The sequence below is a fragment of the Myotis yumanensis genome, unplaced genomic scaffold (genome assembly GCF_028538775.1).
Source record: "Myotis yumanensis isolate MYYU_CA2020_CCGP unplaced genomic scaffold, mMyoYum1.0.hap1 SCAF_5, whole genome shotgun sequence".
In the NCBI taxonomy this organism is placed as follows: Eukaryota; Metazoa; Chordata; class Mammalia; order Chiroptera; family Vespertilionidae; genus Myotis; species Myotis yumanensis.
Window position 1 is genome coordinate 83,330,172 of NW_027223756.1, and position 27,117 is coordinate 83,357,288.

Consider the following 27,117-nt stretch of genomic DNA (forward strand, 5'->3'; position numbering starts at 1 on the left):
CAGGGAACATGCCCTGGTTGCGGGCTCAATCCCTGGTAGGGGGTGTGCAGGAGGCAACCCATGGGTATTCCACTCTTACATTGATGTTTCTCTGTCTGTCTCATTCTCCCTTCCTCCCTCTCTAAAAATTAATTTCTTATGTGCTCAGGAGCTTGGCCAGGTTGAATTCTGCTGCCAAATCACCTAAACTGAGTAATGAAAGGTGTTGGTAAATGGCAACAACATCTGAAAAGATGTTCAAGCCCTAGCTGGTTTGTCTCAGTGGTTAGAGCGTCCGCCTGCGGAGCAAAAGGTCCCGGGTTCGATTCCAGTCAAGAGCACATGCCCGGATTGCGGGCTCGATCCCCAGTAGGGGCTGTGCAGGAGACAGCCAATCAATGATTCTCTCTCATCATTGATGTTTCTATCTCTTTCCCTCTCCCTTCCTCTCTGAAATCAATAAAAATATATTAAAAAATAAATAATAAAATAAAATAAAAATGAAAAGCTGTTCAATCTCAGTAGGAATCATGGAAATGCAAATTAAAACCCCAATGAGATGCCATTTCACACAAACCTGATTGTCAAAATGTAAGAGTTTCTGGCTCTGGCCTGGTAGCTAAGTTGGTTAGAGTATCGTCCCCTATACGCCGAGGTTGCACATATAAGAATCAACCATGAACGGATAAAGAAGAGGAACAACAAATTCAAGTTTCTCTCTAAGAAAATAATTTTTTTTAAGTTCTGAAAATACAAGAGTCTGAAAGCATGTGACACAAGGGAGCTCCTACACTGCTTGTGTGGGTGTCAGTTGGTGTAATTGCTTGAAAATAAGTGGTCCTGCCTTGTAATGTTGACGCTCCAAGCATTCTAGGGTCCTGGAATTCCGTTCCTAGAATTTTTCTTTTAAACATATTTTATTGATTTTTTAGAGAGAGGAAGGGAGAGAGATAGAGAGTTAGAAACATAGATCAGCTGCCTCCTGCACATCTCCTACTGGGGATGTGCCCACAACCCAGGTACATGCCCTTGACCGGAATCGAACCCGGGACCTTTCAGTCCGCAGGCCGACGCTCTATCCACTGAGCCAAACCGGTTTCGGCAGTTCCTAGAATTTTTGCAGCAGTATAGAAGGAGATGTGTACACAAATGCTCACAGCAACACTGTTTATAATGATAAAGACAAACAAACTAAAAAACAAACAAACATTGAAAAGTCCACAAGTCTATTGACTGGAGAATGAATAAGTACACTTTAGTATATTTATACCAATGCGTATGGTACGTTGATTTGCAGAAGAAACGAATGAACCACAACAACATAAAACATGAATGTATCTTAAAAACACAATTGTACAGAACATAAAGCAAGTCACAGGGACTAGGTGTGGTATAATATAATTTTATTAGTGTAATAAATGTTGGGGGACAACCAGAAGTTTCTCCCATACCTCCTTTTTGCTACTGAATTAAAAAAAAAACTATTATGAAACTTATATTGGAGTAAGTCATAGGTTTTGAAATGTTTGGACAAATCCACGAATTCGTGCACTGGGCCTCTAGTATATACATATTTAACCACGTGGTAATATGTTATCTCTTTTTATTTTTATTTCTTTTTTTAATGTATTTTATTGATTTTTTACAGAGAGGAAGGGAGAGGAAAAGGGACAGAGAGTTAGAAACATCAATGAGAGAGAAGCATCAATTCAGCTGCCTCCTGCACACGCCCTCTGGGGATGTGCCCACAACCAAGGTACATGCCCTTGACTGGAATCGAACCCAGGTCCTTTCAGTCCGCAGGTCGACGCTCTATCCACTGAGCCAAACCAGTCAAGGCTGTTATCTCTTTTTAAATAGGGCTCTGTGTGCGGGCTGCTGGCTGCTTGCTTTGTGGCAGAGGCTGCTCATCTCAGGCACCATGAATGGCTACAACAGCGGGAGCATGTTGCTTCCTTCACCCTCGAATACCGAGTCTTCTTCAAAAATGAAAACAGACACTATATCTCTCCATTTCATGATAGTCTAATTTATGCAGATAAGGATGTGTTCCACACGGTAGTTGAAGTACCTCGCTGGTCTAACACAAAAATGGAGATTGCTACAAAAGACCCTTTAAACCCAATTAAACAAGATGTGAAAAAAAGGAAAACTGTTATTTTGCAGATCTGTCCTCTTGTAAAGGATATATCCGGAACTCTGGTGCCATCCTTCAGACTCGGCAAGACCCAGGACACAGGGACAAACACACTGGCTGTAATGTGTCATGTTACAACTGACGCCTGTGGAACGGGAAGCAAGGTATGTGCAAGAGGGGAAGTGACCAGGGTGAAAGATCTGAGCATATTGGCTGTGATCAATGAAAGGGAAACTGATGGGAGAGTGATTGCCATTAATGTGGATGGTCCTGATGTAGCAAATTATAATGATGTTAAAGATGGCCAGGGGCTGAAACCTGGCTACCCAGAAGCTACTGTGGACTGGTTCAGAAGGTACAAGATTCCTAATGAAAACCAGAGGACCAGTTTTCTTTCCAGGCAGAACTTAAAGATAAGAACTTTGCAACTGATATTATTAAAAGCACTCGTGGCCATTGGAGAGAATAAGTGACAAAGAAAATGGAATGAAAAAGGAATTAGCTGCATGCATACCAGTGTCTGAGAGTCCCTTCACGTGTCATCCTGATGCTGCCAAGGCCATTGTGAATGCTTTATGCTTTACCTCTGCCGTGTGGCCGTGTGAATCTGCCTGCAGAACACCAAACAGATGTAGATCAGTGGTTCCATAACCAGAAAAACTAAGGAAATTTCTTTGGAATACAAGCTGATATGCAAAAGTAGTGGCTTTCAAAACTTTAACTTTATGGAACTAATCTAATTAACAAAGCAAATTCTGCTGTGACCAATCCAATATATTTAGTGTGATATCCATATAAAAGCATTGTTCAGTCCTGGCCATTAGAGCATTGGCCTGAGCACTGAAGTGTCTCGGGTTTATTCCCAGTCAAAGGCATACACCTGGGTTGCAGATTTGATCACAGGCCCTGGTCCAGCTTGTGCAGGAGGCAACCAATCGATGTGTCTCTCGTACATCGATGTTTCTCTCTCTCTCTCCCCCCCCTTCTTCCCTCCCTCCAACTCTCTCTAAAAAATCAACAGAAAAAATATCCTTGGGTGAAGATTAACAACAACAAAGCATTTTTCTTTCTTAAAAAAAAATATTTTATTGATTTTTTACAGAGAGGAAGAAGAGGAATAGAGAGAAACATTGATCAGCTGCCTCCCACACAACCCCTACCCCTACTGGGATGTGCCAGCAACCAAGGTACATGCCTCTGACCAGAATCAAACCCGGGACCCTTCAGTCCACAGGCCCACGCTCTATCCACTGAGCCAAACCAGTCAGGGCCAAAGCATTTTTCTTATCTCAACTAAGATAACTTTTAACACATGTTTAAATACCAAGGCAGTTGTTGGAATTGGGAAGTCATTTGTGAATAAATGTGCAAGATATTGGATGTATATGTTTACTATGTGTTAGTAAATAAAATTATTTTGCTCGCCAAAACCGGTTTGGCTCAGTGGATAGAGCGTCGGCCTGCGGACTGAAAGGTCCCGGGTTTGATTCCAGTCAAGGGCATGTACCTGGGTTGCGGGCACATCCCCCGTGGGAGATGTGCAGGAGGCAGCTGGTCGATGTTTCTCTCTCATCGATGTTTCTAACTCTCTATCTCTCTCCCTTCCTCTCTGTAAAAAATCAATACAAAAATATATTAAAAAAAAAAATTATTTTGCTGCCCAGTCGGTGTGGCTCAGTGGTTAAGTGTCGACCTATGAACCCAGAGGTCAGGGCACATGCCTGGGTTGCGGTCTTGATCCCCATTGTGGAGCGTGCAGGAGGCAGCCAATCAATGATCCTCTCTCATTGATGTTTCTCTCTCTCTCTCTGAAATCAATAAAAATCTATTTTAAAAAATTATTTTGCTAAAAAAAACTTTAAATATATCTATCTATTTAAAATTTAATAATAAGTAAAGCTTATTAAACTCGTGTGTGTGTGTGTGTGTGTGTGTGTGTTTAATTCTGACTTTTAGAGAGAGAGAGAAAGGGAGAGGGATCGCAAGAAACATCGATGAGAAAGAGGAACATCACCAATCGGCTGCCTTCTGCAGTCCCCTACTGGGCATTGAGCCCAGAACTCGGACCTGTGCCCAGACCAGGAATTGAACCAGAGACTCTTGGCTCATGGGTCGACACTCAACGACTGAGCAATACTGGCTAGGCTAAACTCCTGTTTTCAAATTTTTCTTTGTTTTTTGTTAGTGTACATGTTTTTATTCATTAATACATATATTTCACTGAAGTAAGATATATAAAATGTAAATGTCATCTTCTAATCTTTTTTCATATTACTGAGAGATTTCTCTCCCCTCCATTTTTATTGAAATACTAGTGCCCTGGTGCACAGATTCTTGTACATTAAAAGGAAATTAATTAGAAGGTGGCCGGTGGGCAGGACTGGGTGAGACAGGCCGGACAAGCCCTGGAGCCTACCTCTTGGCGGTCCCTCCCTCGCTGGCCGCATCTTGAGTGGCACTGGGGCTCAAAGGTCGTCTGCAGAGTGAGTGGGGTCCCTCTAACGGGTGTGGTCCTTCGGCCTGGCCTGTGGTGATTGCGCAGAAACAGGCTCTTCGACATTCCCCGAGATGTCCTGGATTGCGAGAGGGTAGTTCTCAGGTGACGACCCCTGGAATCGAGGTCCCTCCTCTCTGGTTCTGGGTATGTCACCCGAGAACCGCAGCTGTGAAGTCACCGCAGCTCCGAGCTCCTGCATTGAGCGTCTGCCCCCTGGTGGTCAGTGCACATCATAGCTACTGGTCGGATGGTTGGTTGGACAGTCACTTGGGCTTTTATATATGTAGATAATTGACAGGTAACACTGTATTAGTTTTAGGTGTACAACATAATGATTTGATATGTGCATACACTGCAAATGTATTTTGTATTTTCAGTGGGAAATAACATCAAAAAGTATTGACAGGCACCCTGGCTGGGTGGCTCAGTTGTCCCACGCACCAGAGGTTTTCGGGTTGGATTCCTGGTCAGGGTATATTCCTAAGTTGTGGGTTCAATGCCAGATGGGGGCAAGCACGGGAAGCAGCTGATAGATGTTTCTCTTCTCTCTCATCTCTCTCTCCTCCTTCTTCTCTCTAAAATTCAATATACATATCCTCAGGTGACGATTAAAATAAATAAAGTCTCACCGAAACCAGTTTGGCTCAGTGGATAGAGCGTCGGCCTGCGGACTGAAAGATCCCAGGTTCGATTCCGGTCAAGGGCATGTACCTTGGTTGCGGGCACATCCCCAGTAGGAGATGTGCAGGAGGCAGCTGATCGATGTTTCTCTATCATTGATGTTTCTAGCTCTCTGTCTCTCTTCCTTCCTCTCTGTAAAAAATCAATAAAATATATTTTAAAAATAAATAAAATAAAATAAAGTCTCTGGAAATAGTCCTAAGGCCATACAGCCAATAAGGAGACATCTATTCAAGAAAATCTATGAGAAAATTTGGTTAGAACAGTGAGTATCTGTGGTATTTGATATCTTCTACCTCCCTTCTACCAGTTCAGTGAGATGGAAAATCCACTCCAGACTGGTGCAATAGGGTCTGCTCTCCCCAGCAATCGGAGGGCTATCTTTTCAGGAGGGGCAGCAAGCCAGCGTTTCTCATCATGCGCCCAGCTACGTATGAGGCTAAGTTGCAGGTAAGTGCAGCACTTCAAAGAGAGAACAGAATTTTCCAAAATTATGGAAAGAATCCAGTAATCAGATAGAAGAATTTTAGGGAATCCAAGACCGGCTAAATTAAAAGAAATCCACAATTAGACATATCCTGTGAAATTGCAAACTGGCAAAAAAAAAAATTAAAAAAAAGAAATGACTTTTTAAAGAAACTAGAAAAACAAAAACAGATAACAAAAAATAGCACTCAGATTGAGATTTTACTTTTTTTAAATATATTTTTATTGATTTCAGAGAGGGAGAGGGAGAGATAGACACATAAATGATGAGAGAAAATAATTGATTGGCTTCCTCCTGCACACCTCCTACTAGGGATCAAACCCAGGACCCTGCAGTCCACAGGCTGAAGCTCTATCCACTGAGCCAAACCAGCTTGGGTGAGATTTTACTTCTCTCTCTCTCTCTCTCTCTCTCTCTATATATATATATATCCTATCTAATAATAGACAAACATGGTAATTGACTGTACGTTCGCTATGCCTCCTATTGGCTAATCAGCACGATATGCAAATTAACTGCCAACAAAGATGGCGGCTAATTTGCATACTGCAGGCAGGGCGGGACAGTGCAGCCGCCAGTGCGAGCTGCCATCCTGGGCCGCAGGCCGACCCCAGAAGCCCCAGAAGCTGCCCAGAAGCTGGTGATTGGGGGCATAAGGGAGCAAGCCAGCGATTGGTGTGAACTACAGAGGAAACACCTTTTCTGACTGCTCATTGGCTAAGCTCCCTGTATGCCACTGGTAATATTCTTAGTAACTTGGGTAATAAGAATCCAAAAAGGTGATCTAGGGTTTTTCACCACACTCCTGGCGAAAAAAACGAAGGTCCGCTGCTGGAGGGCTAAGAAATGTCATATCCTGCCCTAGCCGGTTTGGCTCAGTGGATAATGCCTTGGCCTGCCAATGGCAGGGTCTGAGTTCAATTCTGACCAAGGGCATGTACCTAGGTTGCAGACTCCTCCCTGGCCGGGGCCCAGGTCAGGGCTCATGCAGGAGGCAACCAATCAAAGTGTTCCTCTCATTTTGATGTTTCTCTCTGTCTTTCCCTTTCTCTTCCACATTCTCTAAAAATCAATGGAAACAAATCCTCAGGTGAGGATAAAAATAATAATAAAGAAATTATTATTATATGAAAGACACATCTTGAAAATGCCTAAAGAAAGTTGTCATTTTTTCATGGTGAAGGGACTGGAGTCCGTGTTGATGAAAACACCTTGGTGGCTGCGGTGACTGGCAGTGGCTGCAGCAGCGGGCTGATGGGGCTAGTGCCTTCCCCTGATCAGCCCGGTCACCTCCCACAAAGGGAGGCCAGACTGCAGCTTAGGCCCTATCCCCAAAGGGAGCAGGGAGCGGGCCTAAGCCATCACTAGGACATCCCCTGAGGGCTCCCAGTGTGTGAGAGGGGGCAGGCTGGGCTGAGGGACACCCCCCCAGTGCACGAATTTCGTGCACCGGGCCCCTAATATATATATATATATATATATATATATATATATATATATATATAAATAATTGATTTCAAAGAGGAAGGGAGATGGAGAGAAGGATAGGAATGGAGAGAAGGATAGGAACATCAATGATGAGAGTGAATCACTGATCGGCTGCCTCCTGTACGCCCCATACTGGGGATCGAGCCCGCAACCTGACTGGGAATCAAACCATGACCTCCAAGTTCATAGGTCAATGTTCAACCACTGAGCCACGAAGCCGGGCAGATTTTACTTCTTAATAGTGATAATGGAAGCCACAAAAGGTGTATGTTCAGTGTGCCAAGAGAAAATAATTATTGACCTAGCATTGTATACCCAATGAAACTATCTGTCAAGAGCTAGGGCAGCCCTGGCTGGGTAGCTGTTAGTTAGAGCATTGTCCCAGATGCCTGGGTTACTGGTGCATCCCCAGTCGGTGCACATGCATGAAGCAACAAATTAATGCATAAAGAAGTGGAACAACAAATAGATGTCTCTCTCTTCCTCGAAAACAGTGGTTCTCAACCTTCCTAATGCCACGACCTTTTAACACAGTTCCTCATGGGTGACCCCCAACCATAAAATTATTTTTGTTCCTACTTCATAACTGTAATTTTGCTACTGTTATGAATCGTAATGTGAATATCTGATATGCAGGATGTATTTTCATTGTTTGCAACCCACAGGTTGATAACCGCTGCTCTAAAACCAATGAAGGAGGAAGAAAAAGAACTTAAATCAATAGTTGAGAATATCCCTACAAGGAAAACAGCATAAGTGAATGGATTTACAAGTAAGGACAATAAAACATTCAAGAAACAGATAATTCCAATGTTGCACAATTTCTTCCTCAATATATTAAGTGTGGGAAAACTCCTTAATTTATTTGATGAAGTTAGCATAATTTGAACACCAGACTTGGACAAGACAGTACATAAACAAGAAAAATTATATAATTTATAACTGAGATGCAAAAATTATAAACATTAAATTAAAATATTAATAAAATGCCACAATCTAAAAAATACCATGAACAAGCTGAGTTTACCTCAGGAACGGAAATAAAATTTATTAATAAATTAGAAAAGAGCCCTACCTGGTTGGGCTCAGCGGATAGAGTGTCAGCCTGCGGACTGAAGGGTCCCTGGTTTGATTCTGGTCAAGGGCACATGCCCGGGTTGTGGGCTCAGTCCCCAGTGGGGGGCATGCAGGAGGCAGCCAATCAACGATTCTCACTCATCATTGATGTTTCAGTCTCTCTCCCTCTCCCTTCCTCTCTGAAATCAATAAAAATATATCTTAAAAAAAGAAAAGAAAATTTATGTCATTAGGCATTTTAAATTGAGACAAATTATACGGTTATCTCAATAGATACAGAAAAGTGTATCATGTATACAGCATGAGGAGTCAAGGACAGACGCTGGAACAGTGAAGAGACTGCAGTTATCCAGGCAGGAGCTGGTGGTGTCGGGACCAGGGTGAGCGCTAGCTGTGGAGGAGGGGAATGTGAAGCGGTTGATGCTAGCTAGATTTTGAAAGCAAGGCAGCCAGGATTTGCTGATAAATCAGATGCAGGGAGTGAGAGGCAGTGAGAGCTCAAGGATCATCCCTAAGTTTATATCGGAGCTCCTGGAAGGTTTGATCTGCTATTACTTGAGAAGGGGAAGGTGGAAGGGGATAGGCAAGCTTGGATTGGGCGACAATCAGGAGCCCTACTTTGTTTATCTATTTATTAATTACTAGGGCCCGATGCATGAAATTTGTGTAAGAGTAGGCCTTCCTTCCCCTGGCTGCTGGCACTGCAGCCAGCTGGTTGGTGGCCTGGGCCCCCCTCTGTGGGGCGATCATGGGGCGATGGCTGGGGCCTCCAACCAATCACAACACATCGCCTGGCTGGCCTGGCATTAGTGGGTGTCATAGTGTGGTCCCAGATGATCTTCCGATGGTCGTTCCGCTGCTGGGCTGTTTGGTCGATTTGCATATTGCACTTTTATTATATAGGATTATTTTTAGGAGCCCTGCTTTGGACAGGTAGAGTTTGGATGCCTATAGACACCCAATGGAGATGTCAAGGAGGCATCTGTTAAGAGGAGATGCGAGTTCAGGTAATAGGAATAAAAATTGGGGCATTGTCAGTGCATAGAGGTTTTAAAAAGCATATGAGTTACAGGCCATGCAACATAGAGTGTTGGGGTGAAGGGCTCTTACATTGGGGAGTTAGGAGCAACAGACTGAAAATATGGAAAATCTGAGGGGTGTTGCAGACAATGGTAAAAGCAAAGTGGGCCTCTTGGGTGGATGTTTCCCAGATGTGGCCTCAGTGAGGACTCTTCACCACCTGAGGAACTAGCATCATTAGCCAAGGCTGCTAGCAGTGGTTCTCAACCTTGGCTGCACATTAGAATCACCTGGGAATCTTTTTAAAATCCTGATTTCTGGGCCCTGTCCTCCGGAAATTCTGTTTCTTTGTTACTCGTCCTCCAGAAATTCTATTTCTTTGTTACTAATGTTGTGGCCTCACCCCATAACAAAGAAACAGAATTTCTGGAGGACGGGGCCCAGAAATCAGGATTTTAAAAAGATTCCCAGGTGATTCTAATGTGCAGCCAAGGTTGAGAACCACTGTGCTAGAGGACTGGATTCTTGCTCAGATCAGCCCAGTTAGGCCAGTGATCTTGCAAGAGGGAATATGGTGTAATTGCGCCCTCTTCTGGCCAGGACAGATATCAGCCCCATTTCCAAAAACAATAACGGTCATTATTATATGCAGTATTTTATTTTTTTAAAATATATTTTTATTGGTTTTTTCCGAGAGAGAGGAAGGGAGAGGGAGACAGAAATAGAAACATCGATCTATTGCCTCCTGCACATCCCTCCGCCCCCCACTGGGGATCGAGGTCCAAACCTGGGCATGTGCCCTGATGGGGAGTTGAATCAGTGACCTCTTGGTGCATGGGTTGACGCTCAACCACTGAGCCAAACCGGTTCGGCAGGCTACAGTATTTTATTTGCTACTAGAAATCGTGCACAGCTGGGGTCCTTCAGGGTGGCCTGTGGGGATTGGGCCCCAGCTCGGCCTGGAGCCTTGCAGCCCCACCTGGCATTGGGATCCAGGAGTGACCTGGCACTGCCCCCTCACCTGCTCCACCATCCCGCCTCAGAGCTTGGGAGCAGGGCAGGAACCCCCCTGCCCCCGCCGTCACCGCTGCTGGTGGGCTCTGCAGGGCGATCTGGGTCTCCACTGGCACCTGCCGTGGCCTTGTGCCATCTGCACATCTGCTCCACCATCCTGCTCCCGTCCCGCTCCACTGCCTCCTGCTGCCAGCAGCCCGATGCCCACCATGTTCTGTGCCGCCCCCTGGTGGTCAGCGCACATCATAGTGAGTGGCTGAATTCCCGGTGGAACAATTTGCATATTAGGCTTTTATTATATAGGATTATTAAACACAGCCTCTTTTATCCCTGTGCAGCATGGAGGCTGGCACTAATGGGGATGTATACGTAGGTGTACATCGAATGAATGAATGAATGATGTGGCCAGATTCTGCATCTCAGGTTCCCCTTCTGTAAATCTGGGATTCCTTCTTTCGTTGAATAAACCAGTGATGGCGAACCTATGACATGCGTGTCAGAGGTGACACGCGAACTCATTTTTTTGGTTGAGTTTTCTTTGTTAAATGGCATTTAAATATATAAAATAAATATCAAAAATATAAGTCTTTGTTTTACTATGGTTGCGAATATCAAAAAATTTCTATATGTGACACGGCACCAGAGTTAAGTTAGGGTTTTTCAAAATGCTGACACGCAGAGCTCAAAAGGTTTGCCATCACTGGAATAAACTAACGTTGATTTTGTTGATTGAGAGAGAGAAACATTGATGATCGATTGCCTCCCCCGGGGATTGAACCCGCAACCTAGGTATGTGCCCTGACCCAGAATGGAACCCGCAACATTTTGGTGGAAGGGACCGGTGGGCCGAGTGTCCGTTGCCATGGTCCCCTTGACGCTCTCCCAGGGCTTCCGCGAGCCTTACGCCTCACGTGACGCCGCCCAATATGGCGCGGCCCAGGGTGTTTCACTGTCCACGTGGTTCTGGCAGGCAAGATGGCGGCGGCGTCCAACGCGACTTCCCTGGAGTCAGCTCCGCGGATCTTGCGCCTGGTGGCCGAGTGCAGCCGCTCCAGGGCCCGGGCAGGCGAGCTGCGGCTGCCGCACGGGCCCGTGGCCACCCCCGTCTTCATGCCCGTGGGCACGCAGGCCACCATGAAGGGCATCACTGCGGAGCAGCTGGACGCGCTGGGCTGCCGGATCTGCCTGGGCAACACCTACCATCTGGGTCTGAGGCCGGTGGGTGGGCTGTGCCAGTGCGGGTGGTGGCGGAGCTTGGGGAGCCCTGGGGGTGCCCCCGGGTACGGGTATGTCTCCAAAGTCAACCGACAAACGCCCCATGAAGCGCCCCGGAGGCCCAGGCCTGGTGCTGTGCTGGCGGGAGCGGCGGGGACCCCGTTTGGCCATCCCCGCCTCCCCCCCCCCCGCCATGAGCTCCCAGCGTGGCGCTCACCCCTTACCGGACTCTTCGCCCCCGCACCCCCCAACCCAGGGCCCGGAGCTGATCCAGAAAGCCCAAGGTCTGCACGGCTTCATGAACTGGCCCCACAATCTGCTAACGGTGAGGCGGGGTCGGGGGCGGGGGGTGCGAGGACGCTCCTTGGAGGCGGATCTCGCCCTGCACCTCTCCCGACTGACTGCCCCGCGGCGGGTGTCCCCCAGGACAGCGGCGGCTTCCAGATGGTGTCCCTGGTGTCCCTGTCCGAGGTGACGGAGGAGGGCGTCCGCTTCCGCTCCCCCTACGACGGCGACGAGACCCTCCTGAGCCCGGAGAGGTCCGTGGAGATCCAGAACGCGCTGGGTGAGCCGATCGCGGGAGCGGCCCCGCCCCCGCCGTTGCAGGGGAGAGGCGAGGCTGGCGGTCCCTGTAGGTTGTGTGCCTTTGGGCAAGTCACTCCCCTTCCCTGAGCTGCAGCTGGGCCAACTCCACTGCAGATCGTTCACAAGATTCATGATGGGGTGTCGGTAAATCTCTCTGCACAGCGCCTGCCATGTAGCTTCTTTTATTGCTCTTATTGCTGTTATTACTCTTAAACTGTAAATTAATTGGGCAAAGATGTGTTGAAATCATGGGGGCAACAACAGAGGGTTGGGGAGGCTTTAGGCCCCCACCGTCTACGTCGGTATCCCCCATTCCTTGGTGAGGACAATGAGCATTTCTCCATCGTGTAGAGTACTAGGAAACAGGGGTGCCGACCTTCCCATCTTCCAACCAAATGGCGCTGTCAAGTCCCTCTAGGTACACAGGTCCTTCAGCTCCTACCATAGTCACAGGCTGGTGTTACCTCACCCACGGAACTTAGTCTACAGGGAGACAGGCGTTAGTGAGAAGGTCATAATCAGGGGGAAAAACTGCAGGTAGAATGTATTGTATAAAAAAACAAAACACACATCTTTCCTCTTAAATCCTTACCTGAGGATTTGTTTTTATTGATTTTTAGAGAGGAAGGTAGAGAGAGAGAAACATCTATTTGAGAGAAACATCGAGGGGTTACCCCTTTGAAGTGCCCCCATTAGGGATCAAACCCCCAACCTTTTGGTGTACAGGAGGACACTCCAGCCAACTGAGCCAGGGCTCTGTTTTACTTTTTATTTTTTTTTTGTTTTTATTTTTTTAAAATATATTTTATTGATTTTTCACAGAGAGGAAGGGAGAGAGACAGAGAGCTAGAAACATCGATCAGCTGCCTCCCGCACATCTCCTACTGGGGATATGCCCGCAACCAAGGCACATGCCCTTGACTGGAATCGAACCCGGGACCCTCCAGTCCGCAGGCCGACGCTCCATCCACCGAGCCAAACCGGTTTTGGCCTGTTTTACTTTTTAAAATTTTGGAGTACTTTGAACATTTGGAACCATGTGTATGTATTTTTTTCAAATGAGTTATTTAAAATTTTCTTAAAGGCACGTATATATATACAGTGGGGCCTTGACTTACGAGTGTCCCGACTAACGAGTTTTTTGAGATACGAGCCGTCTCTCGGCCAATTTTTTGCTTTGAGTTGCGAGCTAAAATTCGGGTTACGAGCCAGCTTCAGATACCCCACTGCTAGTTGGCGCAGCGAACGCCACATCAGCCCAGCATCACGTGTCTCACTCATTCACTTTATGATTTGACATACGAGTAATTTGAGTTACGAGCTCCGTCACGGAACAAATTAAACTCGTAAGTCAAGGCCCCACTGTATATATAAAAGCTTAAGCTCACCTGTTGGACTGGTAGCTATGATGTGCAATGACCACCAGGGGGCAGAGGCTCTACCAGTAGGTATGATAAGCAATGACCACCATGGGGCAGATTCTCCACGCAAGAGCTGCCGAGCGACAGCAACTTTGCAGGGTGTCCTCTTGCACTCTGGGACCCCTTGGGGGATGTAGAACTGCTGGTTCTGACCTGATCCCTGCAGGCCAGGCCAAGGGACCCTACCTGCTGAAGGGACCCTGCTCACTCCGAAGACATCCTTTGAGCCCTGGCGCTGACCGGCGGGGCGGGACCGCGGGAGGTTGGTTCCAGGTTGTGTCCTGCCCGTTTCACCCAGTCCCGCCCCACCAGCCACCTTCTAATTAATTTCCTTTCAATGTGCATGAATCCGTGCACCGGGCCTCTAGTGTAAATATAAATTTGGGACTGTGACCATGCAGGCCAAGTACATGGCCTCAGTCTGTGGGCTCAAGGAGGGCTGCCCTAGGTCTAAAACCTGTGGATGAGAAGAAATAAACTAGATCTCCAAAGGATGCAACAAGTGCAAAGGACCTGAGGCAGGACTAAGGTTGGCATGTTGGAAGAACTGTAAGGAGATGTGTCTGGCTGGAGCATGGAAGGGGAGAGTGGGAGGTGGGGACAGGAAGTGACTTGAGCAGGTCCTGCAGGGCCTCCTGAGTTTTGATTTGTTCTTTAAAGAAAAAAAAATTGAACAAGAATACATTTTGGCCCTAGCTGGTTTGGTTCAGTGGATAGAGCATTGGACTGCAGACTGGAAGGTCCCAGGTTCAATTCCAGTCAAGGGCACATGCTTGTGTTGCAGGCTCATCCCCAGTAGGGGGCATGAAGGAGGCAACCGGTCAATGATTCTCTCTCATCATTGATGTTTCTCTCCCTTCCTCTCTGGAATCAGTGTGTGTGTGTGTGTGTATCTAAATCTATATCTATATATCTATATCTATATCTATATCTATATCTATATCTATATCTATATCTATATATCTTGTATACATTTCTATATAAAAATGTGTACAGAAAACAGTGCTCTTCCCACACTTGTCCTCTATCCATCTCCTTTACTCCCACAGGCTACCACTGTTTCTAGTTTCTTGACTATTCTTCCCGAGTTTATGCAGATACAAGCAAGTTCAAATCTCTTCTAATTTTTTCTCATTATGAGAGCATGCTCTTTATGGTACATTCTTTCTGTACCTTGCATTAAAACTTTTTTAGCCTGGCTAGTGTAGCTCAGTGGTTGAGCATCGACCCATGAACCAGGAGGTTACGGTTAGATTCTCAGTCAGGGCACATGCCCAGGTTTTGGGCTCGATCCCCAGTAGAGGGTGTGCTGGAGGCAGCCAGTCAATGATTCTCTCTCATCATTGATGTTTCTGTCTGTCTTTCTCCCTCTCCCTTTCTCTCTTTGAAATCCAAAAAACAAACAAACAAAAATATACAGCCCTAGCTGGTTCGGTTCAATGGATAGAGCGTCAGCCTATGGACTGAAGTGTCCCAGGTTCAATTCTGGTCAAGGGCACATATCTTGGTTGTAGGCTTCTCCCCAGCCCGGGCCCTGATCGGGGCTCATGCAGGAGGCAACCAATCTATGTGATTCTATCACATCAATGTTTCTCTCTGTCTTTCCCTCTCTCTTCCACTCTTCCTAAAAATCAATGGAAAAATATCCTCAGATGAGGATTAACAACAAAAAAAGAAAACATTAACATTTTTTTAAAAATGTATTTTATTTTAAAATTTCATTTATTGATGAGAGAGAGAGAGAGAGAGAGAGAAAACCATATCAATTTGTTGTTCCACTTATTTATGCATTCACTGGTTGATTCTTGTGTGTGTCCTAACCAGGATGGAACTTGCAACCTAGGTGTATCTAGGCAACACTCTATCCAACTGAGCGGCTAGGACTCTTGCATTTAAAAAGGAAATTATGCAAACTTTTAAGTATATGCCAAATCAGATACAACACCATCCACCTGTCACCCAGTTTCAACAATCATCACGTCATGGCCATTATGTTAAATATTTAATAAAATTCTGCTGTAAAGCCTCCTGAGCTTGGAGGGGTTTTTTTTGTTTTTGTTTTTGTTTTTTTTGTTTGTTTGTTTTTGTGGGTTTTTGACAGTGAATTCAATTTACCATGTTGATAGGGCTATTCAGACTTTGTGTTTTGTCTTGGATCAGATTTGGTAAGTTGGATTTTTCAAGGAATTTGGCCATTTCTTGAACTTTATTTCAACTTTCTTGGCATAAAGTTAATCATAATATTCTCTTATCCTCTTTTTAAAATTTTTTTTTTTTTTTTATTGATTTCAGAGAGGAAGGGAGAGGGAGAGAGAGATAGAAACATCAATGATGAGAGAGAGTCATTGATCGGCTGCCTCCTGCACGCCCTACATTGGGTTTCGAGCCCACAACCTGGGCATGTGCCCTTGACTGGAATCGAATCCAGGACCTTTCAGTCCACAGGCTGATGCTCTATCCACTGAGCCAAACTGGCTAAGGCAGGAAACTGGTTTCTTTGCCTTGTGGTGTTGCCCTGGTCACTTCCCTGTGGTGTGGGGTAACAGTTTTTTTCTGTCACCTACATTTTCTGTAGGTTGGTATTTGGATCTAGAGATTTGAACAATTCAAATTGTTCCTTTTAGCAAGACAGTTTCACCATGTATATTTCTGTTAGGAGGTGCCTGATGTCTTCCCTTCTCTCCCATGAACCATCTGTGCTTCTTGCTTGGGTCTATTACGTCATTAGGAGTTGCAAAATGGTGATGTTCTAATTTTGTCATTCATTCTAATTTATTACCCAGATTACTTGTGTAAAGAGAACCATCTCTAATCTATTCCTGGGAGACCAAGTAGTTCAGTTGATGTAGGAAACTTGGGATTCATTCTTTTTCCTTATTTACCAGTTTTCATCGGTTGATTACTTAGCATCCTCTAGTAGGGGCAAATCAATGTTTAGGTTTTTAGAATCACCATGAATTCATGGGTTTAAATGTATTTGATGTATCTCAATCTATTGCAATTGTTTTTTACTATAATAATACCTGAGACTTGAGCTTTTCTAACATATAATATAGAAATCGAGAGTCCCTAATCTGAAATTATTGGGGCCAAGAATTTTCACATTTTAGAAAGATAAGCCCCATGTATTTTATTTACTGATTGATTTTTTAGAGAGAGAGGAAGGGAGAGAGAGAAAAATATCGATTTGTTCTACTCGTTGCTGCATTCATTGGTTGATTCTTGTATGTGCCCTGACTGGGGATGGAACCCGAAACCTTGGCGTCAGGGGATGATACTCTAACCAATGGAGCTACCAGGCCAGGGCCAGCAAGCCCCACTTATTGCACACACAGCATCTCAGTGGGCTCTGGGGCAGTACCCTGTGGAGTTACACTTCAATTTTTTAAAAAAATTAAAACAAATTACTACTATTTCTTTTCATACAAGGAATTTTATCTATTTTGCAAAGAGAGGGTTATCTGGCTCCCCAGAGGGTTCTAGGCTCCATTTAAACTCTATTTCTAGCTCTAGTTCTTAGAGATTAAGGGGTTCAAAGGCCTGTGATCATGGGCACCGATGAGGACTACAGAACATTTGGCTCCAGTTAAATCCCTGGTGTTTGAGGTCTGTGGGAGCTGTGGACGCTTGCTTCTTGGTCCTGTCACAGCCGTTGAAGTAGCTGGTTTAGGAGAATAAGGCTGCTGTGTCTGCAAGGCAGGGGCAGGGGTGGGGGACAATTCCCTTTCTACCCGATCACTGCCATCTCGGCCTGATCCTGCTTGTTCCCATTTGGGATCAGCAGCATTCTCTGTAGTCTTTTCTGACCTTGGTACTGAGGGGCCAGGACTTGAAACAACTTCGGGATCAAGTCTTTCTCTCTGAGCGAGAGAAAGGCATGGCTTGTTCGTTGGTGTCTCCCAGCATCCCACCGTCGATGAGCTTCTCAGTGTAGCCCCTCATCTCATCCACATGCGCCCATGATGCCTGTGCGTTAGTGTCACACTAGTCCTGTAAGCAAGTTCCACAATAGGTGGGTGCAGGCCCGGGGCCAGCGCCCAGGCGGCCATGGGAGGTGGCTGCAGTGAGCACACAGCTGCCTGTTCCTTGCTTCGCCCAGCCTCCACGAGGCTGGAACGCCCATCTTAGAGTGTCCAGTTCTATGGCGTTGGGTACCTTCACATTGTTGTGCAAACATCCACACCATCCAACTCCAGAATTCTTTTCCTTCTTTTTAAAAAAATAATTTTATTGATTTCAGAGAGGAAGGGAGAAGGAGAGAGAGATAGAAACATCAATAATGAGAGAGAATCACTGATCAGCTGCCTCCTGTACACCCCACACTGGGGATTGAGCCTGCAACCTGGGCATGTGCCCTTGACCAGAATTGAACTTGGGACCCTTCAGTCTGCAGGCTGACACTCTTAGCCACTGAGCCAAACCAGCTAGGGCTCCAGAATTCCTTTCAGCTTGCAAAACCAAGACTCTGTCCCTATTAAACAATAACTCCACACCCTGCCTCTAGCACTACTCTGAGAATTTAACTACTCTAGAGATCGCATATAGTGAACTCATGCAGTATTTGTCTTTTTGTGACTGGCTTCTTTCACTTAGCGTAATATCCTCAAGGTTCATCCATGTTGTTGTGGGATGTGTCGGAATTTCCTTTCCAAGGCTTTATAATATTCCATTGTATGTCTGTATCACATTTTGTTTATCTGTTCATCTGTCGATGGACACTTGGGTTGCTTTCACCTTTTAGCTCTTGTGAATAATGCTATGAATATGGCTGCCCAACTATCTCTTCAAGACCCTGCTTTTAATTCTTGTGAGCATATATCCAGAAGTGCAATTACTAGACCATAGGGTATACACTTCAATTTTATTGGATTAACACTTTATGAATCCTTATACTACATTGGATTTTTGAAAGGATTATAACCATCTTGGGTTTTGCTACCAGAGTATATCAAAAACATAAGAAAAAGCCTTTGGTTTTGAGAGTGTCTGGATTTTGAATGGTGGGGAAGGTATGTGGGAGCGGTGGGTGCTTGCCCTTTGTTAAGGGCTGGACCGTGGTTTATTAACCAGGTCCCTGCCGATGGACACGGGTTCCCATCTTGCTGTTGTTGCCATACATCACTTTGCACAGTGTTTTGTTCTTGAAGAGTAAGTTTGCAGAAGTGGGATTTTACTCTATATTCCAGGGAAGGGGTTAGCTGGGGAGGGCTGGGATTAGCTGGGCAAGGCAAGAACAGATAAGGCATATTGGAAGCTCCCTATAGCTGCTGTATAAACAGGTTGGGGTATTAAGTGGGAGTCGCAAGACCCAAGGAGGGACTTTTGGTGTCCAGTTTTCCTCCAACAGGTTGGGGCTTTCCTGTGGGGAGCCGATATAGGGTTAAGCCTCGGACTGACCTGTTAGCAAAATCACAAACAAGTCTTCTTCCGAGTCTCTTTTTTTTTTTTAATTAAATCTTTATTGTTCAGATTACATTTGTTCCTCTTTTTTTTTAAAATATATTTTATTGATTTTTTACAGAGAGGAAGGGAGAGAAATAGAGAGTTAGAAACATCAATCAGCCGCCTCCTGCACATCCCCCACCGGGGATGTGCCCACAACCCAGGTACATGCCCTTGACCGGAATCGAACCCGGGACCTTTCAGTCCGCAGGCTGACGCTCTATCCACCGAGCCAAACCGGTCTCGGCTTGTTCCTCTTCCCCCCCCCCCCCCCCACATAACTCCCCTCCTCCCAGTTCCCGCCCCACCCTCCGCCCTCACTCCCCACCCACTGTCCTCATCCATAGGTGCACGATTTTTGTCCAGTCTCTTCCTGCATCTCCCACTCCCCCTTCCCCTCCAAGAATAGTCAGTCCATTCCCTTTCTATGTCCCTGATTCATTATAATCACCAGTTCATTCTGTATATCAGATTATTTATTCACTTGATTCTTAGATTCACTTGTTGATAGATGCATGTTTGTTGTTCATAATTTGTATCTTTACCTTTTTCTTCTTCTTCCTCTTCTTAAAGGATTCCTTTCAGCATTTCGTATAATACTGGTTTAGTGGTGATGAACTCCTTTAGCTTTTCCTTATCTGTGAAGCTCTTTATCTGACCTTCAATTCTGAATGATAGCTTTGCTGGATAAAGTAATCTTGGTTGTAGGTTCTTGGTATTCAGCACTTTGAATATTTCTTGCCATTCCCTTCTGGCCTGCAAAGTTTCTGTTGAGAAATCAGCTGACAGTCGTATGGGTACTCCCTTGTAGGTAATTGAGTCTCTTTCTCTTGCTGCTTTTTTTTTTTTTTTTAAATATATTTTATTGATTTTTTACAGAGAGGAAGGGAGAGAGATAGAGAGTTAGAAACATCGATGGGAGAGAAACATCGATCAGCCGCCTCCTGCACATCTCCTACTGGGGATGTGCCCGCAACCCAGGTACATGCCCTTGACCGAAATCGAACCTGGGACCTTTCAGTCCATAGGCTGACGTTCTATCCACTGAGCCAAACTGGTTTCGGCCTCTTGCTGCTTTTAAGATTCTCTCTTTGTCTTTTGCTCTTGGCATTTTAATGATGATGTGACTTGGTGTGGTCCTCTTTGGATTCCTTTTGTTTGGGGTTCTCTGCGCTTCTTGGACCTGTAAGTCCATTTCTTTCACCAGGTGGGGGAAGTTTTCTGCCATTATTTCTTCAAATAGGTTTTCAATATCTTGCTGTCTCTCATCTTCTGGCACCCCTATTATTCTGATATTAGTGCGCTTGAAGCTGTCCCAGAGGCTCCTTACACTATCTTCGTATTTTTGGATTCTTTTTTCATTTTGCTTTTCCAGTTGGATGTTTTTTGCTTCTTCGCATTTCAAATCTTTGACTTGATTCTTGCGCTCCTCTGGTCTGCTGTTGGGTGTCTTATAATATTCTTTATTTCAGTCAGTGTATGCTTAATTTCTAGTTGGTTCTTTATCACAACATCGAGGGTCTCATTAGATTTCTTGAGGCTCTCATCAAGTTTATCGGCAGTTTCTAGCAAATTATTGAAAGCCCTCAAAAGTGCGTTTTTTAGCTCTATATCCTCCATTTCGGTCATTTTTTTTTGTCTCCGCATTTTTTATGCTTTCTTGGTGCACCCCTTTGTGGTCTTTGTGGGCAGTCTTGTTGTAGTTAAGCCTTAATTGTTGTCGGCAATACTAGGGGTGAATTGACCTCCAGGCTAACTGGCTATAAGAGTCAGCTGTGTCTGCAGTGGGAGAGCTTCTGTGCTGAATCTCTAGGGCGGTGCTAATCTAGCCTTTGCCTGAGGCTATCCGGCAAATGCCTCTGTGCAGGGCTTGGGCGGGGCGGGTCCCCGGGGATCTACAGGGCGGGTGGAGCGAGCAGTTATGGCTGCTCTCAGTTCTGTCCCCAGTGGCTCTGCAACTGCTGCAAACCTCGGAGAGAAAGCTGCCTTCCCGCTTCTCCTGTTTGAGTCTGGGTCCCTAGAGACTTGCCCAGATCTGGAGCTCAGAGTCTGAAACTCCCTCCCAATTGAAAACAACAACTGTGCCCTCCGCCGCCGGCCTGCTCCACATGCACTCCGCACCTTAGTATTTCACCTCCGCACTGCGCCTCCTCTGAGTCTCCGTATGGATTTCTCTTTCCTTCTAGTTGTAGAATCTCTCCTCAGCCAGCCTTCCTGTGGTTCTGGGTGATGTCCGTTCCGTCTTTTAGTTGTATTTTTGAAGTGGTTGTTTGAGGCAGCAAACTCCGGTGTTAACTTATGCCGCCATCTTGGTTCTCCCTTCTTCCGAGTCTTAACCCAATCCGAGAGGTGGCCGCTGATTTACACGCGCTGTCATTTAAAAAATAAAAATGGGCCCTAACCGGTTTGGCTCAGTGGATAGAGCGTCGGCCTGCGGACTGAAAGGTCCCAGGTTCGATTCCAGTCAAGGGCATGTACCTTGGTTGCAGGCACATCCCCAGTAGGGGGTGTGCAGGAGGCAGCTGGTCGATGTTTCTCTCTCATCGATGTTTCTAACTCTCTATCCCTCTCCCTTCCTCTCTGTAAAAAATCAATAAAATATATTTAAAAAAAAATAAATATAAAAAAAAATAAATAAAAATGGGGGAATTTGCCGGAAGCCAGTCCACCCTTGCTGCTTGACACAGTCGCTGCAGGAAAGAAACATCTACATAGCTTATGTTTCAAGGGACCTGGCGTATATGGCATATGTTTGCTCCCCCTCTTAGCGCTATGTGTTTTAAACAGGACCACCTCCCCTAGAAAGGTTGTTTCCCCAGGTGAGGATTTTTCCCTGGAGTTAGGGATTAACAGGACTAAGACTGTTGGCAATAAATTTGGGACTCATTGGGCCCACATCCCCAGGGGTCTGCCCACCAGGGAAAGCACCAAAGCCTATACCCCTGGAGACCCACCAACACAGGGCAGTCCCAGGGAAGGCAAGCAGCGGGGCTGAGAGGACGTAACCTTTACTGGGTAGGATAATCTCCTTCAGTCTCTTCCTTGTAGCTTATCAGAAGAGCAGTAGAATAGTGATCTGGGAATAGCCCTTATAATGGAACACAGAGATTAACCTAGACAAGATTAAAATCAACTGAACTAAATAGAGACAGAATTTTTGGCAAAGGTCAGATAAGAAACTATGGAAATGAAACAAGGAACTGTAGAAGGTTACCCAAAACAAACATACCTTGATGTGATTATAGAGGCATGCTTATAAAATCAACTGGTATATAGCCCTAACCGGTTTGGCTCAGTGGATAGAGCATCGGCCTGCGGACTCAAGGGTCCCAGGTTCGATTCTGGTCAAGGGCATATACTTGGTTGCGGGCACATCCCCAGTGGGAGATGTGCAGGAGGCAACTGATCAATGTTTCTAATCAATGTTTCTAACTCTCTATCCCTCTCCCTTCTTCTCTGTAAAAAATCAATGAAGCACATTTTTTAAAAAAATAAACTGGTATAAATACAGATGAAACAGGACAATAAGAGAGAACCTGGCTATGCTGATCAACTGAATGCTTTCTCTGTGTCATTCCTTCTTCGCCGACTCTGTCCACACCTTTGGGAACCCCTGGACCCGCTGGGGCTGGACCATAACACTTTCCTAGTGACAGTATTTCATCCCCCCTCCTCTCTTTCCCCCCAGGCTCAGACATCATCATGCAGCTAGATGACGTGGTCAGCAGCACTGTGACGGGGCCACGTGTGGAGGAGGCCATGTACAGGTGTGTGTGAGCACGGACACATTAGGGGAGGGGTTCCTGATCCTGCAGCTGTGGTCTCCCTGTCCTTCACCAGGACAGATGGCTGATTGATCCTGTTGCAGATCAATCCGCTGGCTAGACCGGTGCATTGCAGCCCATCGGAGGCAAGACAAGCAGAATCTCTTTGCTATCATCCAGGGTGGGCTGGACGCGGATCTCCGGGCCGCCTGCCTCGAAGGTAGAGCCATGTTCAGTGGGACTGGGTTTGTCACATCGCTGAGGGCCCCACATGGGCCTGGCATGCTCAGGCAGTGGTGGCTAATGGGTGAGAGGGTTCTCCAGGCGGAAGGAACGGCTTAAGCAAAAGCTCAGAGCAGAATGGAGTAGAATGTTTGTAGAATAATAGCAATTCCAATAGCCATCAATTTTTGGGTGTTCACCTTCCACTATGCCAAGTGCTGCTCATGGGTGACCCATTGAGGATTTTTTGTTGTTAATCCTCACCTGAGGATGTTTTTTCCATTAAGGGAGGGAAGCGGGGAGAGAGAGGGATTGATGTGAGACACATCAATTGATTGTCTCCTGCATGCCCCGGACCAGGGCTGGGATCAAACCTGCAGTCTCGGTACGTGCCCTTGACCGGGAATGGAACCTGCGACCCTTTGGTGTGGGGGCCGGTGCTCTAACCACTTAGCAAAACTGACTGGCCAGGGTGACCCATTGAGTTTTTCTTTTTTTAAATATTTTTGATTTCAGAGAGCAAGGAAGAGGGAGAGAGAGATAGAAACATAAATTATGATGAGAGAATCATTGATCAGCTGCCTCCAGCACACCTACCGGCGATCAAGTCTGCAACTTGGACATGTGCCCTGATAGGGAATCGCACTGTGACTTCCTGGTTTATGGGTCGAGGCTGGGCAACCCATTGAGTTTTCATAACCATCCTATAAGGTGGGAACTGCCGGTTCCTGAGGTTGCAGAAGGGAAAACTAAGGCAGAGAGCTCTTAAGTCACTTACCCAAAGCTAGATAGTTTGGATATTACGGAGCTGGGATTTGGACCAGGCCTTGAGCTCTAGAACCTACAGCATTCATTAATTGATTCACTGAGATGCTAGGAAGTCATGGAGGGATGTTGAGTGGGAGAGTGACAGGAACCAATGGGGAACCAAGGAAAACTGGTAGACAGGAAGCAGAGGCCCATGAGGGAGTTGGAGTAGTTGCCTAGGGAAAGAGTGACTGAGGCCTAAAGCCGAGGCGGTGGCCAAAGAGATGAAGGGGAAGAAGAAATGAGGGCAGAGAGGAAGAGGGGGAGGAGGGAGAAGAGGCAGAACAGCATTCCCTTTTGCCTGATCGCCCCTCACCTTACCTTGTACCCCTAGAGATGATCAAGAGGGATGTGCCTGGCTTTGCCATCGGGGGACTGAGCGGGGGTGAGAGCAAGGACCAGTTCTGGAGGATGGTGGCACTGAGCACTTCAAGGCTGCCTAAGGACAAGCCCCGATACCTGATGGGGGTTGGGTATGTCCAAAGCAGGGAAACAGCTGTACGTGTGGGATCTCGGATTTCTGGCGGCCCTCTAACCCCTCCTCCCCCCGTGTGTTAGGGGAAAGGACACAGCCCTGCCTGGGAGGGGACTAAGGACATGGCCCTCTGCTGGGGACTGTTGTGAAGGTCCCAGTCTAGGAGTCTGAGGGTCCGGAAGGGGGTCTGGTTGTATGACCAGGGCTTGAGAGATTCTCTGCTCCCCTCCGCCCCCCATGGCCCCACCCCCAGCTATGCCACTGATCTGGTGGTCTGCGTGGCTCTTGGATGCGACATGTTCGACTGCGTTTTCCCCACGAGGACAGCGGTGAGGCCTTGGGCAGTGGGTAGCTGGGGTGGGTCTCTTGATGGGCCAAGGTTGGGGTGGGGCCAGAAAAGGTGAAGACCTGGTGGTTGACCTGCCTTCCCTACCCCTTTCCTCTCTCAGCGCTTTGGCTCTGCCCTGGTGCCTACGGGGAACCTGCAGCTGAAGAAGAAGCAGTTCCAGAAGGACTTCCGCCCCATAGACCCTAAGTGTGCCTGTCCCACTTGCCAGAAGTAGGGAAGGATGGGGCTGGAGGCTGGGGGAAGGAGTGGAGGGGTGCAGGACCCTACACTGCTCAGCCTTGACTTCCTGTCCCCAGGCACAGCCGTGCCTTCCTGCATGCACTGCTACACAGCGACAACACTGCAGCCCTGCACCACCTCACTGTTCACAACATCGCCTACCAGGTGGGCCCATGGTCTGGGTGGACAAGCCAGGGGTGGGAGTGGGGTCTCCTGGGTGCAGGTGGCTGACACTGACACTTCCACCCCATAGCTGCAGCTGATGGGCGCCCTGCGAGCCAGCATCATGGAGAAACGCTTTCCTGAGTTTGTGCGGGACTTCATGGACACCATGTATGGGGACCCCACCCTCTATCCCACCTGGGCCACTGAAGCCCTGGCCTCTGTGGGAATCTCATTGACTTGATCCAGCTTAGGGGAGGGAGGGAGGAGATGGGAGATATTGAAGGGTTGGATTTTTTTATTATAATTTAGAGTGTGTCTGTTCCTTCTTGGGGAGGTGGTCTGTCTTGGTCCCCTTCTTTGTCTGACTGTCCCTGCGGTCAATGTCCCTCATCTCACATTGATTGTAATAGCTAGTAACCATAGCAGCAGCTGGGATCTGGAAACCACCTCTCAGCCCAGCATGTAGGAAGTACCCCAGAGGGGGAGCTGCATTCCTTTTCCTGTGGCCCAGGTCTCCTAACCCCTCGGGGGTCAGTCAGCACTCCTATCCTCCCCCGTTTTATATGTCAATAAACAGGCCCAGAGAGAGGAAGTAGCTAACCCAAGGTCACCACCAAGGAAGTAGTAGCCTGGCTCCAGAGCTCATGCCCTTGGCCTTGACTCTTCAAACTTGGCATAATCTTGCTGTCAGTAAGCACAATGATAATGATAATAGGTGTGATCTAGCAGGTGCTTACACTGCACCCGGGCCTGTTCTAAATGGTTGTAATGTGCATTTAATTCTTACTACTTTATGATGCATGAATGGCGACCTTCCCCATTTTACAGACGAAGAAACTGAGTTTCAGGGGAATGAAGTCCCTTGGTCACCCAGCAAATAAACAGGCCCAGGATCTAACCCTGATATGGCCAATTACAGAGCTGGTGTTCTTAGAAGATAAGGGATTTTAAATGGAAAAAGTAATACATGTGTAGGACCGCCATTCAAATAGTATAAAAATTCAACTGATCAGTTTGTGTATTTTTTCAGAAACGTTCCATGTGTACATATTTTTCATGAATGTCTGTGTCCTGTACATGCGGTTTTGTACCTTGCTTTTTTTCTCAGTATATTTCAAGTTGTTTACATGTCAATACATGAGACTTCCTTATCTTTTTTACAGCTGCCACATAGTATTTATTTAGCTCCAGGGAAACACCCTAATTGGGTGTTTCCAGGTTTCTGCTGCTCTGGTCAAGGCAGAAACCTGTTCCTGACTCCTTACTGGGTTGCTTCAGCACTCTTTGGACTCCTCCGCAGTTTCTCTCTGGCCCATCTGTGCCCAGAGGAATCAAATTACTTCTTTTCTTAACGTGTCTTTTTATGGGCAGAGGATCAGTTGAGTTTCACTAGGTACTCAAAAAGATCATGATATGCAAAATTTGAAGAGTCATGTAGTTAGCCTCATCCAGACAGGACGTGAAGGGAAGGTATTCTTAGGAGAGGGCACAACATAGCAAAGGCATGGTGGTGTGACTTTATATAGGAATATGGGTGGGAAACAACGCCGCTCCCTACGAATCCTTAACATCACCTGACTCTCACATTCAAAGCATACTGGAACCCCCGCGCAGAGAGCTGGTTTGCAAGCCCGGTACCGAGATGCATTCTGGGACTTGTAGTTTTCGTTACAGCCCAGAAATTCGTGATGATCACCACCGGGTCCCACTAAGACTTGGCGTGTACAGTGGGTCTTACCCTCTGCTCGGGAAGACTCATAATAGACAATAATTACGAGTAAGAATGGGAGGTTGATTAACAGATATAGTTCTCAGTCAGAGTCAAAATTTGAAGATTATGGTATTTATATGAACCAATGGGAAATTTTTAGGGAACTAGGTAATGACAAACCAGTGTCTTAAAAAAAAAAAAATCGATCTCTAACATCATTGGCTAGCGTTGTTGATTGGAGGGTCTCCCTGCCAATAAAACTGGCGATTTTCCTGCAGCCCGGGAACTCCTCTTAGTAGGCGGAGCCAACATGTCTTTTCCGAAACCACCTACCGGTTTTGACGTGTCGCTACCCGCTGGTA

The 27,117-nt window shown here is 46.5% G+C and overlaps 1 protein-coding gene and 2 pseudogenes across 1 annotated transcript; 2 read left to right on the forward strand and 1 right to left on the reverse strand.

Moving 5' to 3' along the window:
- Positions 1-1,465: 1,465 nt before the first annotated feature.
- Positions 1,466-2,780, forward strand: LOC139010065 (inorganic pyrophosphatase pseudogene; annotated as a pseudogene).
- An 8,571-nt stretch (positions 2,781-11,351) lies between these two features.
- Positions 11,352-26,204, forward strand: QTRT1 (queuine tRNA-ribosyltransferase catalytic subunit 1). Its single transcript, XM_070416035.1, has 10 exons — positions 11,352-11,598; positions 11,852-11,920; positions 12,022-12,160; positions 22,732-22,810; positions 22,912-23,027; positions 24,171-24,309; positions 24,565-24,640; positions 24,761-24,870; positions 24,957-25,044; positions 25,133-26,204. The coding sequence occupies exons 1-10, from the start codon at positions 11,356-11,358 to the stop codon at positions 25,283-25,285; spliced, it is 1,212 nt and encodes a 403-aa protein (XP_070272136.1). The 5' UTR covers positions 11,352-11,355; the 3' UTR covers positions 25,286-26,204.
- Positions 17,188-17,787, reverse strand: LOC139010066 (large ribosomal subunit protein bL17m pseudogene; annotated as a pseudogene).
- Positions 26,205-27,117: the final 913 nt, after the last annotated feature.